Raw genomic sequence first — 18583 nt, forward strand, 5'->3', positions numbered from 1 at the left:
GCTGGACAAGCTGCTCAGGAGACAGCAGCATATCCTGGTAGCAATGAAGGTCAACCATGTTCTAGGCTGCATTACCAAGATTAGAGCCAGCAAGCAAGGGGAAGTGATTAGTCCTCTCTACTCAGCATTCATGAGGCCTCATCTGGACACTCTCCAGTTTTGGGCCCTTCAGTACAAGAAGAAATCCACAAAGAAGAGAGGCCAACGAATAATGACCAAGACGATAAAGGGGCTGGAGCCTATGAGATAGAGGAGAGGCTGAAGGAGCTGRGTTTGTTCAGCTTGGAGAAGAGAAGGCTGTGGGGGACTGAATTTCAGTTTTCCACTACCTAGAGAAGGCAGAGCCGGACTCCTCTCAGAGGTGCACAGCAAAAGGATATGAGACAACAGATACAGGTGCCACAAGGGAAATTTTGATGGACATAAAGAAAAAGAAATCTTCTCCATGAACATTGTGCGGCCCGGTGACAGGGATCACAGTTGTGGGGGACCTTCATCCTTGAAGGATTTCCAAATTCAGCTGGATGCCAGAGGCTCTTATCAATCTGACCTTTGGAGTTAGCCCTGCTTTCAGCAGGAGGTTTGATTCAAGACCTCCAAAGGGCCCTTCCACCCTATGTCTTTCTATAATCCTTAGAAACCCAAACCCAGAGTTTTGAACCGGCTTTGACTTGGTCTCCAGGCGTGAGTGCCCTCTGTGCRATCCATCACACTCACACTCCATCGGTACCTTTCTGCTCTCTGACACAACTTCTACAAGTAGGGAGGAAAAGAGAATAAAGCAAGGCTCATTCTGGGAGTTTTATTGAATAAACAGGTTTGCTTGGATGCAACCCTTGCCTGTGGCACATCCAATTGAAATGCTGCAACATAGCATCCACCTCGTGCTCACGGGGAAAGTATGTAGATTCCCCCMCACACACACACACCTCCTCTGGGGAGCAGGGCTTCTGCCAAGTGAGTTAGTTGAGTTTCAGTCTCCACAAACAGGGTGTTATATGAGCCTGCTGTGCTACAGTGTTCTTGGTCCACTGTGGCACCTCTGCAGCCAGGCTTTCTGCTCCACAAACCTAAGTAGCTATCACAAACACAGAGCCTTACCCAAACCCCCAACCACACACACGCCAGAACAACTTGGCCAGCTAGAATTTGGGACCCAGGCTGAGTGATGGGGAAAGTAGGGGGAGGATTTTGGAGATGCTTATAAGGGTTACTACCCTCACTCAGCTTGCAAAACCTCATGCAGAAGTTGAGGATATGCTGAACAGGAGACTGATCTAAAGGCTTCCAGGATCTAAAATAAAATTAGAACTACACAGCTAAGCCTGACTCTGGGTGAAAAAAAACCAAAACCAAAGTGTGATAAAATAAAAGGAGCTGAAGTCCTACTTCCCAAAAGGATGTTTTCCTGATCTCATTTACACAACTGCAATGTTTAAAACCATCATGCTTTAAAAGGACAAAATTTCCCTGTGGAGTTTGCAAGCCAAAGCAGGATATCAACTCCAAGCAACAGTGAAGCTGATCTTGTGAGTATCCCACACTGGTTATACAAGAGAATCACAGAAGGTGATGAAGACAAATTAAGCCGGGATGTTTCTAAACTCATGGGTTAACGGTGCTTTTAAACAAGAGAGTAGGTGAAAAATTCCTAAATTATTCAGCAGTGCTTGGCATGCCTTTTTTGGAGCAGCGCCATGTAATAGCACCGATAGGAATTTTGATGTGGTGTACACACATGTTGTGTCACTGACACACACAAGATCTGTTCTAGGCCTCCCAGGACCAGGCTGCTTTTGCAATGGTGACCCACCTTTGGGATGGGAGAAGAGACAGGCCCAGCTGGTACAAACTAGCAGAGCTCAACTGACCACAGCTGGGCTATAACAAGTCATACTGGGCAGTCCCTGCATTTGTGCTTTAATTACAAGCCATGATTACCAACATTCCTGTTTGCACTCTCATCTGTGCCTCCTGCTCAGGTCAGTCAGTGGATCTCTTCAGTCCCAGACAAGGAATAATCTCTCTGGTAAGTTCAGGCTTTGGTCAGCTTTGATGTTTATTACTTGCTCTGTGACACAACACTGCATGGCTGGATGCACATCCTGGCAGGATGAAGGTGCCTTCATGGATAATATTGAGTAGAACATTTTTGGAGGATAGGCTCACTGCGTGCATCTGTGAGATGTGTCTCCCATCTGTATTTGTACCAGCAGGGCCTGCTGAGACTGATGGAGGGACCCCCAGAGTGCGCTGGGTCAGGGCAGAGAGGAATGAATTTGTGCTGTGAAGTAGCAGGTGGTTACTGATTACTATAAGGGTGCTCACTGCGAGTGTGGAAAGGGTCAGGTGGCAAAGACTGGTCCAGAGAAGCCCAGTGTGAGTGGAGTGCTGGGCCCTGGGTGCCTCACTGCGAATGGATGAGTGCCCCAGCTCCCTGCCCAAAGCCAAAGCCCTTGGGCCCGAAGTTCTTGGCGTAGCAGCCTGCAAAGGAAGGGAAGAAAGAGTCAGGTAAGGCCAGTAGCACAGAGGGAACAGCTGAACAGGAGGTCTTTTTTCTTGAAGTAAGTACTGCCCAAACAGAGCAGGATTTGCTACATTTGTTGGTGAAACAGAGGCCCCAGGTGTAGCATGGAAATCCCCGAGCAAGTACCAAGTCAGACCCCTTACATCGTTGCTGGAGGTCACCACCTCCCCAYACTTTGGTCCCATTCCAGTTCCCTGCACAGTTATTTAAAGCAAAGTCTCCRCTCTTTGGATTCCAGGATAAACCACCCTGGATTCTGGTAGGACCTGCAATCAGGATCCTCTCCGTGCCTGCTGGGAGGCAGCAGGGAAAGTGATGCTCACCTTTGCAATAGATCTCCCCATCTTTGTCTGCCAGGGTGGTGGATTCCAGGCTTTTGCCACATTTGGCACAACGGAAACAGGACTTGTGCCAGGACTGTGGGGACAGGAGTAGAGCCCAGTCAGAGAATACACAGTGACAGGACAGTAATGCTTTGACTATCACATGGGGTCCCAGCCCTCCACAGCAGCAGCAACACTGCCCTTCTTTGGAGGCCCTGTTCCTGACCCAACTCCATAAACCTAGCTGCTTAGATGGTCCCAAACATCAGCAAAACAGACCCTCTGGTGAGTCAGTCCTCTCACCAACTCAGTGTTTTCTTCTGAGAAATGAAGTCCTTTACCTTACACCCAAAAATCAGTAAACWTAAAATGTAAAATTAGTAAACTCCTCCAAATTAGTAAATCTACTGTTGCTGTACCCCAGCCAGTGGTGACATCAGGATACCTGCCTCTATGCTACTACAGCTCCAAGGAAGGCAACAGCAAATATTAAGAACGCAAGAGTCGATATTTAAAAATAAAACTCTCCCATGACTCTGCCAGCACTCAAGGGATAAATCAACTCACAGACTCTAAGCAGACCGTAGAGCAGCCAGCGCTACTCATGAAAGAATTAAAAAAAAATAGTTTGGAAAACATGAAACCTTTTTTGGAAGAAAATGTGAAATTGGGGCTGGAGGAGGAGGTAGCGGATGGAGTCATCCAGCAAACATTAGCACATGAAACACACACTCTGGAATCCTCTCTGGTTTGCTTGAATGTAATTGCTTTGCCAGCTCTGGTTCCTCATAAACGCTGAACACAGAAGCCTACCAGCAAGCCTAGCACCCGGATCATGATTTTAAGGGTAAGTTTGTTTTCTCACCCTGGGCTGACCCTCAAGATATCCATCAAGAATTCCTCCACTGACTGCCTAAGTATGATGATGCTGGGAGCCTATTTCTTTCAACCAAACTCCTCCTCTTTGCTCTGGGGAAAGAGGACAAACACAGAAATCCTGGAGAAGACAGAACACAGCAGAGGTCAGCGAGTGTCTCAGCTTCAGCCAGCACCAGAGTCCTGGCAACATATCATGGTAAGGATGCAGTAAGGTGGGTGAGGCTTTCTGAATATGGCTGCTCAGGCCTCTGTAGCACTAAGCCAAGTGGCCTGACCTAGCTGCCTTTGCAAGCTCTGCACAAGTACTCTTCCCCGGAGGGAGGTTTGCTTTGGGACATGGACGTCACTCTGGGTCCCACAACTCGCATAGCAGGAAGCGTCCCCATGCTATACAGGGGACTACCCTACTGGCAGTGCTGACCACTGAAATTCATTCCAATGCCTCAGATTTGGACTGACGCCATTGCTCGTTCAGCTAGTGACAGCAGTAACCATGTCTCACATTGGTGTTCATYCTCCCAACACTTCTAGCTGCAGGGACCTCTACTTTGACCTCCACAGAGCAGCAGTTCAGTTATTTGCTATGAAATGTACTTCAATCCACGTGTCTGGAAGAGTGAGGTGGCTTAGAAAACCTGGTTTTCAGGTGTGCTGAGGTCTCATTTAGGCACCAGACTTCCATATAAGCTTAGCACGTTGGACTCCAAGCCTAGTTCCAGTTGGAGGTGTTGGCAGTCTGGCCTGTAATTACCCATAGGCCTGGTCAAGACCTTCTGTGTAAGTCTCCCTGCTACACAGCAACTCATAGTCTGTGCATGTCCCCAAACACTACAACCCTCTTCTTACCTTTCCAGCTCCAATCACCTTCTCAGCTGCATACACTGCTTGGCCACAGCGAGGACACCCATCAGAACCTCCTACTTTCTGGGCCATTCCAGAGAAGTTAGGATTGTTGGTGGGTCGGTGGGGCTGTCCCCTGTGGAAGGGAGGGAGGTTATTATTAGCACTGCCAAACATGAAGGAGGAGGGAGAAGCTGTGGGATCACAAATCCCAAACCAGGTCTGGTGGCCTAGAGCTTAGGGCATGATGCTGTTGAGCCCCATAGAAATTTCAGCCCCACCACCCCTGTATGTCAGGTGGTGAGCAGCAATATGGTCAGTGGGGTGGGGACATGACCTACCAAGCCCCCATCCAACTGAGAAGTTCAGGGCAGATGTGGGCCTCCTGCCACAGCTATGTGGCATGCTCAGGACTCAGCAAGCTCCCCAGCAAACTGGCTAGCAGCTCCTTCTGCCCTATTAATGCTATGCAAAGCTGTTTCCTCTGCCATGTAAGCTTGTAGATGGATGACCCATCTAGTCCATGCAGAAATTCATCTGAGCCAAGTTACCTGTGAGCTACCTGTATTATGAGACAGGATGAGGTTGATTCTTCAATTTCTCTGTGCAACCAAGACAGCTGGCTTAAGCCAGGCTTTACGCTCCTCCCTGAGTGCACAGACGGGCCTGAAGCTTGGAGTTTGACTCTCAACTAGCTCCGGGACACCTTCAATCCCAAAAGCAAGGCAGAAAAATGGCTATGTGTCACAGGGTGGTCAAGTAGGGGTCAGCTGATTTTCTCAGAGGAACATAMAAGCAGTGCAGGCCATGGCATGCTCTAGATTAAGAAATACTGGAAGTTTAGCATGGTTTGCTGAGCTGCACAGTTAAGCATCACAAGCAGCAGGATGTGAGGAAGAAGGTGCCAGCAACAGCTCCAATTAAAAAAAAATACCCCCAAAACACTTAAACTCACTCTTCATATTTGATTCCCAGAGACTCGCCCTTGTCAGTGCTCAGGGTCCCTGCTCCTTGTCCATATCCGTAGCCCTTGGGACCGTACTTCTTGCCATAGCAGGACTTGCAGTAGATCTCTTCTCCATGCACAGCAACAGTGGTGCTGTCCAAGTTCTTCTTACAGACCACTAGAAAAGAGGGGAAGGTCATCCCATTAGCCCTGCGCACGAGAGCTCACTAATTTGTTGGAGAAAACAAGTTCTCACAAGGTATAGTATAGCTCAGCCTTTGAGAARCAAGGAAACTCTAGACAAGATCATTGTTAAAATGGAACACGTGCAAAACAGCTGGAGATAAGGATCACAACAAGAACATTGTCCGGCTTTAAAAGGAAGCAACCAAAGCCACAAGGTTGATAATAAGGAAAAAGCTATGTTAAACCTGTCGATGCCAGCATTCTTGGTGGAAGCAGTTTAGAAAAATGGGAATTGCACTTAAGCCAGGACAGCGGTCACTGCAGAATTCACATGCATGAGAATCTCAGTGCCCAGCTGCAGCTCTGCACACAGTCCCAGTCCACTGCAAACATACAGCAATATGCACTCAGGTGGCAAGTAATTTAAGCAAATATTTTCCCTCATGTTTGGACAGACTAAAAGCACATCTGCAGTCATCACGACAGCTGATGCACTATAATTTTTAATTACATCAAGCCATTGCTTATAGCTGTCTCTCAGTGCCTGAGACCACAGTGAAAGACGTTCATGCAAACATGTGTCACCTCTGATGAGTAAGATGAGCAGTCTCAGCCGATGAGGTCTAACTCAGCTGAGTGTTCAAATGTTTGGGATTAATACAGATATAATATAAAGGGAGCAGTACAAGGGTTGAAAGCCCAGATAAGCAGCCAGTGAATATAGTCTAGATTCTCTAAGTTCAGTTTCTCCTTCCTCTTTGGAACAATGGGAGGAGATGCTCAAATGCACCAGAGATCTGGGCCTTTTCTGCACTTAGCCTCAAAGAACTTCATGAGGAGACAGCAGCAAGGCTCAGGGGATCCAGCTGAACCAGTCCTCAGCCCGAGCCTGGTGTTGGGAGCAGGCCACACAGGCTGCTTTCCCGATTCTTAGATTTTCTTGACTGCCGTCCCAGCTCTGATCTCAGCCTCCACATTGGCTTTCAAATGCTTCCTGGAACAAACAATTCAGCAAGCCGCAACGGGAGCRGAGCAGAATCCAAATGGGGCTCAGAGGAACCTCCGGTGTTTAACCGCCCCAGTACAGGATCAAGATACCTGGGGCAGAGTCCACAGAGCCAGCAGCCAGCTCCAAAGCAGATCCTGTTACAACTGCGACACAGCCTTCCCCCAAATCTGCTTACATGCCTTAAATGTCAAGGCCCTCAGCAAGCTGCTTGCCTCTTTGCCAGAAGAAAAGTTTCTTGCCCTTTACCCATATTGTAAGAATGCAACCGCAGCAGAGCACTCCTCCCGGAGCAAAACAAACACACACTAAATACGGGGGTGAGAGGCAGCGTTCCTCAGCCCAATTACTAAATATGGTGCTCTTCCTCTGGGGCTGTGGAGAAGCCCACGCACTGTTGCAGGGAGTAGGAGGTGGAAAAGAAAACATGTCCTGCCATCTCAGGAGGCTCTCTCAGGGTTGTCCACTGGTTAAGGGCTTCCCCATGCCACTGCAGCAGAAGCTGGGGCTCTAGGCCCACTTAACAGCAGGAAAGGAGCRCTCATCTCCACCTGTCCAGGAAAGCAGCTGTAGTAAACTGGTCCCCCCACCCAGAGCTGCCAAGTTAATGTGCTGGCTTTGGGATTGTTTCTGCATTATGGAGATAATCAGGAGCAACTCTGCGTTTAGACAGATCATCTAGGACTGGAATTGGCCCCTTTCACTGACAGGTTTAAATGGCTTTCTCCTAGGGATGATATTGAGTGTTACCAATACTATCTGCCTTTTCCTTCCCACCCCCAAGCTGGGCTGATTTAGGCTGTCTCTAGCCTAAGCCTTCTGCAGTCACTCATCTTCAGTAGCCACAGATGTTTAATGAGGCAACAGAAAAACCTCTTTCCCAATCTGCTTCCTGGAAATCAGGCCTCACTCCAGGGTTTYTGCACTGCTGAAATTCTAGCACGCTGCACTCCGAGTTAAGGACCCTTTGTTTTTTCTAAGAGCAGCTGAGACGCTGCACCAAATGATTTACACAGGAGCTGCTGTTACCTTTAGAGGCCAAACACTGGCCTCATTACATTACATTCCTGCCTTGTACTATTAACTCAGCTGGAACAGTGCCACTCAGTCAATCACTGTGTCCCTTCCTGAGTCTATCTCTAGTTCTAATACACTGTGGTAGGTTTGGCTCCTTTTTGTTTTTGGTAAATCGGGTCATAATATTTGTTTTTCCTCTACTAAAGATAGTGGGTTCAAATTCCCTGATGGGGCCCAAATATAACGCTGGGGAACAGGCCAGGAACAGAGGAGGAGTYCAGTGTGATTTAGCATTAGAAGTAACTTGTGGCACAGGACTGGAAACAGCAGGTAGCCAGCATGCAATCCGCTGCCTGGACAGGAAGAGCTGGTGGAAGCATACGTGGATCCATGAAAAGACAATCCCACCTTCTTCCGTGCTTTGGCCATGTATTCCCTTCTCGAAGCAATGTCTGGGCTGATTCCTTAACACTCCCCACCCACCTTATCTGAGGCTACAGGAGAAATAAAACTTCCTGCTGCAGAGAGCAGCTGCCAGCACCGCCACGATACAGCCACAACCTGCCAGTCTCTCCTATCCACCCAGGGCAAAAGCCTCTCTCAGCAGTTCTCCTTTTGTCTCCTTGAGTCAAAACAGAAGAGCGAAGTGTTCAGACTCGAAACTCCCAAGTATGAGAACTACTGGCCGTGCTGGCCGACACTGCTCACGRAGTGCAGAAAACAGATGCAGCAACATCATCTGCCACTTCTGCATGCATCGATGTACATAACATCCCAGACAGACTGGCCAAGCAGCATCCAGTATCTAGCTAGGTGRACACAAGAGCACAGCACAGACTGGCCCCATGAAGACCCTGCTATTTTTCACCTGGAATAGGTCTACTGACATTAATTCTAGTTGTTTGCCTATTCCTAGGCTCTAGAGCTGTTTTCTACCCRTCTGTCCTCCCTCCTGCAACAGAACAGTAAAACTGGGAACACARTGCAGGTCCAAGCTGAGAAAATGTTAAACCTCAGTGGGGTCCCACTGCAAGGATGGCTCTGAAGATGCAGTTCTACTCACTCTGTGCTGGATATCACATGTTAATGAGCCATCAGTGAACACTAGGAGCTTGCACATTCCTACTGACACTTGAGAATCAATAGTTCTGTTATGGGACAGTCTTCAAGGGAGGACAATCTGGTTGAGGACAATGGTAATCTTTTTATTCACAGTACCCTGCAACCCCTCTGAATCTGGATGTTAGAGGTTTGAGGTGGGTGTTCCTTTTAGTAATATACCACTACTCACCTGTCCCCACACTGCTGCCTTGGTATCCCCAAAGGGAGGGGAAGGGTGCCTGGGGATACTGCAGCATGARTATGAGAGTATTTTTACGTTCCTGTAGAGCACACAGAGGAAGTGGTTTCTGCACTGAGTTAACCCTCAGCCAGATCCTGTTCTGCTGCCCTTCTCTAGAAGTGACATTAAGTCAGAAATGCTGCAGGCAGGCTGAATATGATGCTTTAGGACTTCACAGAAGGCCCTGCATCTGTAGAAGGGACAGAACCAGACCACATCTTCTTCCCACCAGCTGGGACACTGAACATGTGGGCGCATCGCACATCAGCTCCCAAGGCCTAGCCAACCTCACCTATACGGCAAAGCCCCATTGAGGACTAGAGCTAGCATCACTCCACAGCAGTGCATGGGATGTGCCACCCCCTGCCAACACTATTTGGAGAGCCCCTGTCACACACTCTTGCACATCCAGAGACAGCCTAGAGGACTCAGACAAGCATTTCCTCGGTGTAAGGACAAACAGTCTTTACATGGATGCTGGTTCAAATCAACCCTGACAGCTTGGATGGCCCCTGGCATCCTAGGATGATCTGTGTTCCTTCAGCGAATCCCACTCCCAAGTCTGGAGAACAGCGGAAGGCCTGCCATACGGCTCCCACAGCCGGGCTGTTTGTAGAGGAAGCCTAATGAGTGTTTACACGGCCCATAAACAGAACATGACGAGGCCTCCTCTCGGCAGAGAGCCAGGAAGCAGGGGCGGAAGGGGAGAGGGAAGGGTTGGTACTCACTGCACAAGAAACAGGACTTGTGGAAGCTGTTGCCTTCGCACTGCACCTCCTCAGCGAAGTACACTGCCTTCTGGCACACGCCACACTTCTTCCCTCCACCCCAGTTCGGCATCCTGCGGAAAAGGCATAGGCAAAAATAACGTCATCACAGGAGGCCACACAGGGCACAGGTTGGGCAGCTGCCACCTGGAAGGGCTGGGGAGCAGCCAGGCTCCCTGAACAGACCCCTTTGAGCAGAAGTCCCGCAGCTCTCTCCTATGGCTCTTCCAAATGCACACATGTGGAGACGACCCAGGAATATTTGCTGTTTGCACAGAACAGCAGGGCTGATAATTAGCAGAACTTAGGATGCCCAAGGTGCCATCACTATTAGTATCATCTGCTTCTACAGATGACTGACAAGAGAAGCAGAAATCCCCATGTCCTGTAAACTCTGGAACTTGCCAGCTCTTTTCTGTACAAGGAAAAGGGAGGAAGCAGAAAGATGATGGAAGACAGAGCACACAGAGATACTTAGCACTGGCGCCTCATCAGACCACAGCCCTGCTATTACCCCCTGACAGGACAGCAAAGCAATAGCCAGGGCGACCAATCCTCGGTGCTGGAAAGTTGCATAGATTGTCACCCCAGCTGGAAACATTTGTTTTGTGTCCCCAGCTGAACATCTCTTCCATTTCTACCACCACAAGATAGGGCTGAGGTCAGGGTTGCTCAGAGGCCAAGAGCGGGCACCCGTGATAGCACCAAACACAGTGAGCTCTCTCATCATGTCCTCCATAGCCTTATTAGCCATGCCTGCCTGGCCAACTCCAAGCTCTCCTTGCATTTGGGCATTTCAATCTGAAATCTCTCTGATGACACAAGACCAAGAGGCTTATTATCTGCAGATCTGCAGATGAAACCAAAATATAGTGAATGGCTAACACAAGTGACAGACCCACAACTCAAATGGTCCTTGATGTATTTGAAGACTGGGCCAACAGAAACTTCAAGGCATTCAAAAAGGAGAAGCAGACTTATGCACTTGCTGCAGAGTAACTCCATGTATAGATCCTGGCCAGGACGCAACTGGCTGAATAGTGACCCTGGAGGAAAGGACCTGAGGGTTAGGGCAGAGCCAGGCTAGGTAAGAGCCAGCACTGCACTCAGATCATGAATAAGGCAATAAGACTKAATCTGAGGGAATAAATCACAAGAAGCGTGGCCAGCAGAACAAGGCAAGTGATCATCCCTTTACTTGGTGCTGGGCAAGCTGCACTTGGAGTTGTGTCCAGCTTCAGGCTCCACCATTCAGGACGGATGTAGAGAACTGCAGCACATGGCCTACAAGGAGAGGCCAAGGGAGCTCGGCTTGTTTAAGGCAGCCAAGAGGCGGCTAAAGAGGGTTAACAGCAACCTAGAGCAGTTACAAAGGTGACAGAATCAAACACTTCTTGGTGGTATGCCACTCCACTTCATGAACAAGAACCCCTCACTTTGGCTGCACAGCAATGACAAAGGGGGATCTGGGATCCAACAGGACCACTGAGCATCTGGGGACACAGAGCTGCCAAGGCCATTCCTTGCAGTAGCTCTGAATCCCTAGGTCACCTCAGGCAATTTAAGCCCCATCTCTGGGCCTCCAGCCCTCCCTGGCCAATGAGTAGGCTAGCAGCACTGCTTGGCAGCTGGGAAGATGGATGCTAAAACACAGCAGAGCTGGGGGCTGTATAAGTATCAGGCARAGAGATAAGGCAGGATGAAGAGCTCAAACCCTCATCACCTTCCAGTATCTGCAAAAGGCAAGTATCTTCCTGGAATAAAAGTATGTAGTTAGGCAATAAAAAGGGGAATTTGATCTCAACCTTGTTTTCATGAGCCTTGTTTCAGGCTCCAGGAAAGAGCCTGAGAGAGCACGTAGACTGGACAGGCAGAGAGCAGGTCACAGCTGGAGTGGGGTCAGCTGGGGCTCCCCACATGGAGGATTTTGGCAGAGGACAGACAAGGAGCTGCCCAGGTTACCAGACTACAGGGCTCCTGAGTAAGGGGGACTGACTGAGGAGGCTCTGCTGGCTCCAGAGATCAGAGGAGCTGTGCTTTTGGGTGTGATCCCAGCAGCCAGGAAGACTTTTCTCAACGCCCTGCAGGCTTCCTACCACTGCTCAGCAGCTGCCAAATCCCTCCCTTTCGGCCAGATCATCCCAGTTCAGGCTTTTGGATTGCCTTAAAAGGACACAAAGTGTTTCTCTTGAGACACTGTTATTTTACTCTGCCGCAGTAGGAGTGCCTGACCTCTTTCAAGAGTTTCCTTGGAGGGCAGAAACATCCAGTGGTGGCAGCCACCCGCCAGCCAGAGGATGCACACTCCCCCTGCTCAGAACAGCATGGCTTTTAGGAGGCCACTTTTGCACACATTGCCACACATCAGATCCCTTTCCAGCAAAAACGCAACGCTGGATACAAACATTCTCTGCTTCCCCCATCCCTTCTCAAACATTATACTCAGCAGGCACCATCTCTGTGACCCACCATCCCCGATTTCATAGCATGCAGCCCCTCGTGTCATTATCCCTGGCAGTCCCACCATTGCACAGGCCCACTCCACATCCAAGGCATCCATGTTCAGGGAAAAACTGCCCTGAAAGACTTGAAGCCAGCTGCTCCTGTCTGCCTCCACAACATGTTCAGCAGCAGCAGCAGGGTTCACTTGCCCAAATGTGCCACCTGCAATGGGGGCACCTTCCTCTGAGCTGCCCATGAAACTATCAGTAGGAAAAATGGTGCTCCTAGGTGTAGCTCATCTAATTCAAGGCAGACATCTGCTACCAGGGATTCACTGCCTGTTTTTCCTTCCTCCACCATACAAAGTTTATGGGTGGCTCCATCCAATTTGAACACTTCACTGGGGTTTGGACAGGTGATTCCCACCATGAGTGGTCCAGCAGGCTGGGCAGCACAGAAGCAGCTCCAGAAAAGCCATATAAATAGGTCTCACAGCAAGATTGACTGGCACAGACCAAAGTTCTGTGGAGACAGACCATAGCATCAGTTTGTGCTGGGGATGTGTGAGTTTGTGGTAACTCAGAACTGAGCACAGAGAAAGCTTGAGAAAGGATTTAAGTTGAAGAGAATTCCCTCTAAGTCCACAGTACACATGAACACTTGAGAGCCTAGCAGGCTGCAAAATGGACCAGAACGCAGTTTATTCTACAGTTCAGGAACAGCAGGAGAAAAAAAAAAGGGGGGGGGGGGGAAGGGGGAATGGAAAAACAGGGATATGCCCCAAATCTTATGAATGATCACAGGAAGAATGTCAGATGCTCTAAGCCAGCATTCTACCTACTGAGGTTCTCAGAGGTGAAAGTAAAATCCTCACAACAGCTGTMTAGAGATAGACCTACCATCCCAATTCCCTAATCAACAATTACCTTAAGCCACCTATTCTGAGGGTTTACAGCCTTTTCAACATTTTTTCAGAATGTTGAACTCCACTCACACCATGGAGTTGAACACCCTATTCTGTCCAAGCACAGCACTTACGAACTTTAGTTGCACTTCTCCAAATCAGTTATTAGGCCAACACAAAATAAGGAAGATGAGGTCACTGTCCTGCAGCACAAGACCTCACTGAACAGAGACAAGAGAGATGCCCAAGGCTGCCAGAAAACACAGTTATTTTCCTGCCTCCCACAGCTCCACAYCCCATGCCCCACAACACTTCCAACTTCTGCAACAGACGCAACAGGAATCCTACAGATTGCATCCTGCGCTGTGCGAAGTGTGGCTCAGTCTTGGAGCAGGTCCATCATCTGCTCCGAATAAGGCAAAGGGCCTCAAAAAATAAGATAYGGTCATTTTATCAACAGCTGTATTTGGGAAGCACAGGAACAAGTGCAGCTTGTGCAGACCTCCAACTGACACCTAACGTTACAGCAGTACAGGTCATCTGATTAAATACAAGCTATAGACTCACCTATAGTAGATGAGCTTGTATCGCAGCAGTTGCAGAGAGAGTTGAAGCTACACCAAACAGGCAGTTTGGTGTACACTCAGTACAGAACCAGTACATCCCAGTACTTTGAGATTTTTATCTTACCTGGACTTTCAGAAAAAGTGGCATCCAGATGAGGCCAAACCAGCAGATATCAGGAACATAGAGACTGTCAGCCTCTCTTTACAAAGGCTTGAGAAATCTGCTTGCTCATATCACTCACACCAAAGCTAATAACCACCTTTTTACCTCCCTAAAAGCAGCTGATTTTTAACTCCTAGAACTAGAGCAGCACTGGCCATAGAGTGAACACAGTTTCATTGCTACAGAAGCACTTACAGCAGTGCAAGTTCTCTCCTATCACTTTCTAATGAACTTTGCCTGCAGCAGCCAGGATGCCAGCACAACCACTCATGCTTCTGCCATGCTCTGTAATAGCTGGAAAACCAGTCTTAAGTGCAAGCGCAAATGTTCTACTAAAAAAAAAATCCTACAGTAATTAATCACAGAGCAACCACTTTGGAGAGGAGGAAATCATTAAGGAACAGGAGAATGGTACATGGCAATTCATAGTGGCCAGTCTCATTTTTTTTTTCCAAACGATGACAGCTTTAATGCAAGTGGATGGCAGGAAAGCATCATCAGTGCTTCACAAAATTCACACAGTAAGGATATTCACAGTAGTTCATGCAGAACATCCGCTACATGGCCTGGCAAAGGGACAAACCAAAGGGGAAGAATCTAAGCTGCAGTCCCAAACCTTGGGGTCTGGATTACTGCCTTCCTGTTTACTGGAGAGCAGCTGGAATAGCCAAGCAGAAGTTTGAACAAGAAGGGACATGGCTTGATTAGGTATATGGGCAGGGCACAAAGAAATGAGTTCACRGAGATATATGCACAACACCATGTGGAAAATCACTGGAACTGTCAAGAGCTTAGCACCTAGACAGCTGTAAGCAGGCCTACAAGGTACTCTCTCCCCAGAGTCTGGGTTCTTCTAGAGATCTAGCCCAGAAGAGCAAGCTTTCTCTTACATTGACCTGCACAGACAACCAGAATGGGAAATACCAGACATCCAGCCTCACATTGCCTGGACACAAGCAGAAATACCTCTACAAGAAGCAAGTTAGAGCTGTCCCTCACCATATAATCGGTGGGGTGGAACAGTGATGTGGAGAGACCTTAGCCTGACAACAACGCAAATTAGGATAAATTAACCTATCACTCAAGATAGCGATGTCAAACTGGTGAGCAAGAAGAGAACTATGTACTACAGCTGAGACATGGGAACACTGAATACCATGATAGGGAAATCAAAGAACTGCCCTAGAAGAACCAGCTGCACCAAGCAGGACATTTTTGAGGGCTTTGCTCGGAAAGGAGGAAAGAAAGCACTGGAGTTGGAGGAGTCTGAGGTAGAGAGGGATCCTCACCCACAGGGACTGTGTATTAAATAGCATCCAGTTCCCAAAGCAAGACAGATAGGCACTACCTTGAGAAAAATTTCTGTGACCAGCACTGAAGGCAAGTCTTCAGGTTTGCAGTCAAAGAGAACGAGCCAGTGCCAGCCCCGGACAACGCCGCACTAAGCCTCCTACCATACATGGCTATTTGTCAGCACTCCACAACAGCAACATTCCTGAGGAGCAATACATYATTGCCTGCTGATCACATTGTTCCCAAGCTCCGGTTACAGAGGTAACTTGAAAGTTTTCTATCATGACTGGATGATTTAACTAATTCCTCAAAGAAAATGCCAGCTTCATCCAGAACAAAAGCAAAAAGCATTTTCAGGTATGCTAAGAAAAGCTACTAATTTCTGCAGGGATTTCTCATCCAGCATCTGACCAAGACAGCTCATTCTGGTCTCTTGCAAAGCCTTTTTGAGATCAGTCACGCTCTAGCTGTCTTGTGCTGCCTCCCAGAAACAGCAATCAGAGCTCTGCCATTCGAGGCAGAGTTCAGCGCGCTGACATCCTTGCGGGCAAGGCATAGATTCAAACAACAGCGAAGGCCAGCTGCATGCCCTGAACTGAACAGATGGTGCTCACTGAGCCACCAGAGTAGGAAAAGTATCACAGTACTGTCACAGTTACCTTCACCCACCCTTGAGCAGCAGCAAATGCAAACATTGAACCACTTGCTAAGAAGTGAGCCCTCCTCAGAGACAGTGAGAGTGGGTCATAGCACCTCTGACACTTCCAGCATCACCCACCAAAATCCAGAAGAGCCAGGAGGTGCAGAATCCAAGCTGATCCTACAGCTAGTGATACTTTCACATCCATCTTCTCACCTAGTCCATCCATCCTACATACAAGCATAGAGCTGTTTCCTCAACTGACACACAGGACTTCCAAGCAACTGTTACTTAGCTCCAGCTCCACTGGACTTTGCCAGCTGTGACTAGGCAGCACCGTTTTTTTCTTTTTTTGCCAAGCACTAATTAACACCCTCTCATACGAGATGGCCCCACTGCCTGCTCTGAGGTTTGGAAAATGGCCCCTCTCTGAAGTTGAAGCTCTGCTCGAGTGTGCCTCATGTAAACCTCTTCAGCTATCTCGGCAGAGCTACGCCAGGCTGCACCAAATGAGGATGTAGCTGGCTCTGCCTCCCTGCGTGCAAGCTGTATTCAGGCTGAAAAGCGAAGCAAGAGCAGGGAGGTTACATTTTGGAGAAGGGACGGGGAGCAAGGACTCCCCTCACAGCCAGTTCCAATAATGCAATCCTAAGATTTCTCCTTGCAAAACGCAGCTGGGAATGCTACTTAATGGAGGGTTAAAATTAAGGCTAGCACAAAGCTTTGACATCCGGGAGGGACGTGACCTGTCCCAGTTCACGCTGCCCTCACTCTTTGCTGCGTTAGGCAAGTTCACCAATTCTGAAGCAACAGGATTGGCTTCCTCATTTCAGCGTCATCTATAGAAGAGCTGGTGCCATTTCCCTGCTGCGCCCAGCCAGCCCGGCCGCACGTACCTCCATCCTGCCAGGGCAGGAAGTTCACTGCATTGCCGGGTTCAGGTCGCTGCCCTGGCCCAGGTGTCCCCATGCCTGACACCTCACCTTCAGGGGCACTTGCCTGGAGGTGCAGGCAGAGATGGCCAAGGGCTCTGCACTGGGGGGCCGTGGAGGGGAACGGGCAGGGTTTGGGGTGCAAGCAGGGATGCCAAGCAGGCAGCTCGGGGGAAGGGCGAAGCAGCAGCAGCATGGAGGGTTTCCGAGCACTGCCAGCACCGGGGGGGGGGGCAGGGACCCACGGCGGCTGGGCAGCACAGCGGGAGCAGCGGGCAGCCCGGAGCGGGGGCAGCGGTCGGGAGAGGCCGAACCCTCGGGGCCGCGCCGACGAGGGCTCCCGCCGCGGGACCTACCTGCGGCTGGGCCGGGCGGTGCTGCGGGCACGGCGCTGCGGCGGCCGCCGCTCGGGGGCTTTTGAGAGCGGCGGGAGAAGGCGGGTCCCGGGGCGGCGGCTCTTTGCGCTCAGCACCAGCGCGGCCTGATGTCACGGGTCCCGCCGTCACGGGTCCCCCCCGCCCCGAGGGCCCCGGCCCCGGCCCCGCCGCCGCCCCGCGGGGAGAGACCCCGCGGCCGCCGCCAGCCCGGCAGCGCCCCGCTGCCACCCGGCGCTGCCGCATCAGCCCTCGCACTGCCCCATCCCAACCTACACTGCCCTGGCACTGCCTCATCCTCCCCCCACGCTGCCCCAGCACTGCTCCATCCCCATCCCGCATTGCCCGGGCACTGCCCTGTCCCTACCCCACACTGCCCCATCACTCCTAGCATTGCCCCACTGTCACCCCATACTGCCCCATCATCCCTAGCACTGCTCTATCCCCACCCCACACTGCCCTGCCACTGCCCCATTGCCACCCCACACTGTTCTGGCACTGCCCCACTGCCACCCCACATTGCCCTAGCACCCCTAGCACTGCCCCACTGCCACCCCATACTGCCTTGTCACTCGTAGCCCTGCTCCATTCCCACCCCACACTGCCCCACACTGTCTTGCCACCACTAGCACTGCCTCGTCCCTACCTCATACTCCCATGGCACTGCCCCATGGCCACCCCCTGGCATCCCTAGCACTGCCTGTTCCCTGCCACCCTACACTACCTTGGCACTGCCCCATCCCCACCCCACAGTGTCCTGGCAGACCTAGCACTGCCCCACTGTCACCCTGCACTGCCCCATCATTCCTAACACTGCCCCATGGCCACCCCATACTGCCCTGGCACTGCTCCATTGCCACCCCACACYGCCCCATCACTCCTAGCACTGCTCCATCCCCACCCCACACTGCTCCATCCCCACCCCACACTACCTTGGCGCTGTTCCCCTGCTGCCCCATGCCATGCCTCAGTGAGGTGGGAGGGGGCAGCCCACCAGCCCCCTATCCACAACTGCCACCTGGGCACTCATGACCCAAGCACAGACGCTGCAAAGGGGAATGAGTTTCTGTTGACATCCGTTCCTCCTGCCTGCATGGAGCACTTYGTCATTGTCACCACAAGTCCCCCACTTCAACCCTGCTGTCTGCTAAGAGCGGCAACAAGGGAAGGCTTATAGGCAACAGTTTAAAATTAGAAAATTTATGCCTAATCCCAGGCAGTTAAACTGGGAGCACTCCCATACACTGCAACTCAGTCATTTGCATGCTATATGTCTTAGCCCAGTCCCCAGCACAGTTTTGGCTTAGGTCTGCTAGCAAACTCCCAAAGTCTCGTGTCCCCTGCTGTCACAGCACAGCAAAGGCCGCTGCTCTTTCAGGAGCCAAGCACAATAGCATAGTGGYAGGGCAGGGGCCTTACAGCCGGAGACCAGACCC

The 18583-nt window shown here is 50.4% G+C and overlaps 1 protein-coding gene across 1 annotated transcript; it reads right to left on the reverse strand.

The window, feature by feature from the left end:
- Nucleotides 1–788: 788 nt before the first annotated feature.
- On the reverse strand, nucleotides 789–17237 carry CSRP1 (cysteine and glycine rich protein 1). The gene is made up of 6 exons (XM_085307669.1): nucleotides 17130–17237; nucleotides 9795–9907; nucleotides 5525–5693; nucleotides 4576–4705; nucleotides 2851–2944; nucleotides 789–2484 (listed from the first exon to the last, which is right to left on the reverse strand). The coding sequence occupies exons 2-6, from the start codon at nucleotides 9904–9906 to the stop codon at nucleotides 2408–2410; spliced, it is 582 nt and encodes a 193-aa protein (XP_085163795.1). The 5' UTR covers nucleotide 9907; nucleotides 17130–17237; the 3' UTR covers nucleotides 789–2407.
- Between the last annotated feature and the right edge of the window lie 1346 nt (nucleotides 17238–18583).

Source organism: Rhea americana, unplaced genomic scaffold (assembly GCF_003343005.1).
Source record: "Rhea americana isolate MKP2758 unplaced genomic scaffold, rheAme1 scaffold_261, whole genome shotgun sequence".
Classification (NCBI taxonomy): Eukaryota; Metazoa; Chordata; class Aves; order Rheiformes; family Rheidae; genus Rhea; species Rhea americana.

Coding starts and splice junctions, on each gene's coding strand:
- CSRP1 (XM_085307669.1), bottom strand. CDS start 9,906: ATGCCGAACTGGGGTGGAGGGAAGAAGTGTGGCGTGTGCCAGAAGGCA. Junction 4,706..5,524: donor CTGGGAATCAAATATGAAGA/GTGAGTTTAAGT, acceptor TCCCTTCCACAG/GGGACAGCCCCACCGACCCA. Junction 2,485..2,850: donor TGGGGAGATCTATTGCAAAG/GTGAGCATCACT, acceptor CTTCCTTTGCAG/GCTGCTACGCCAAGAACTTC.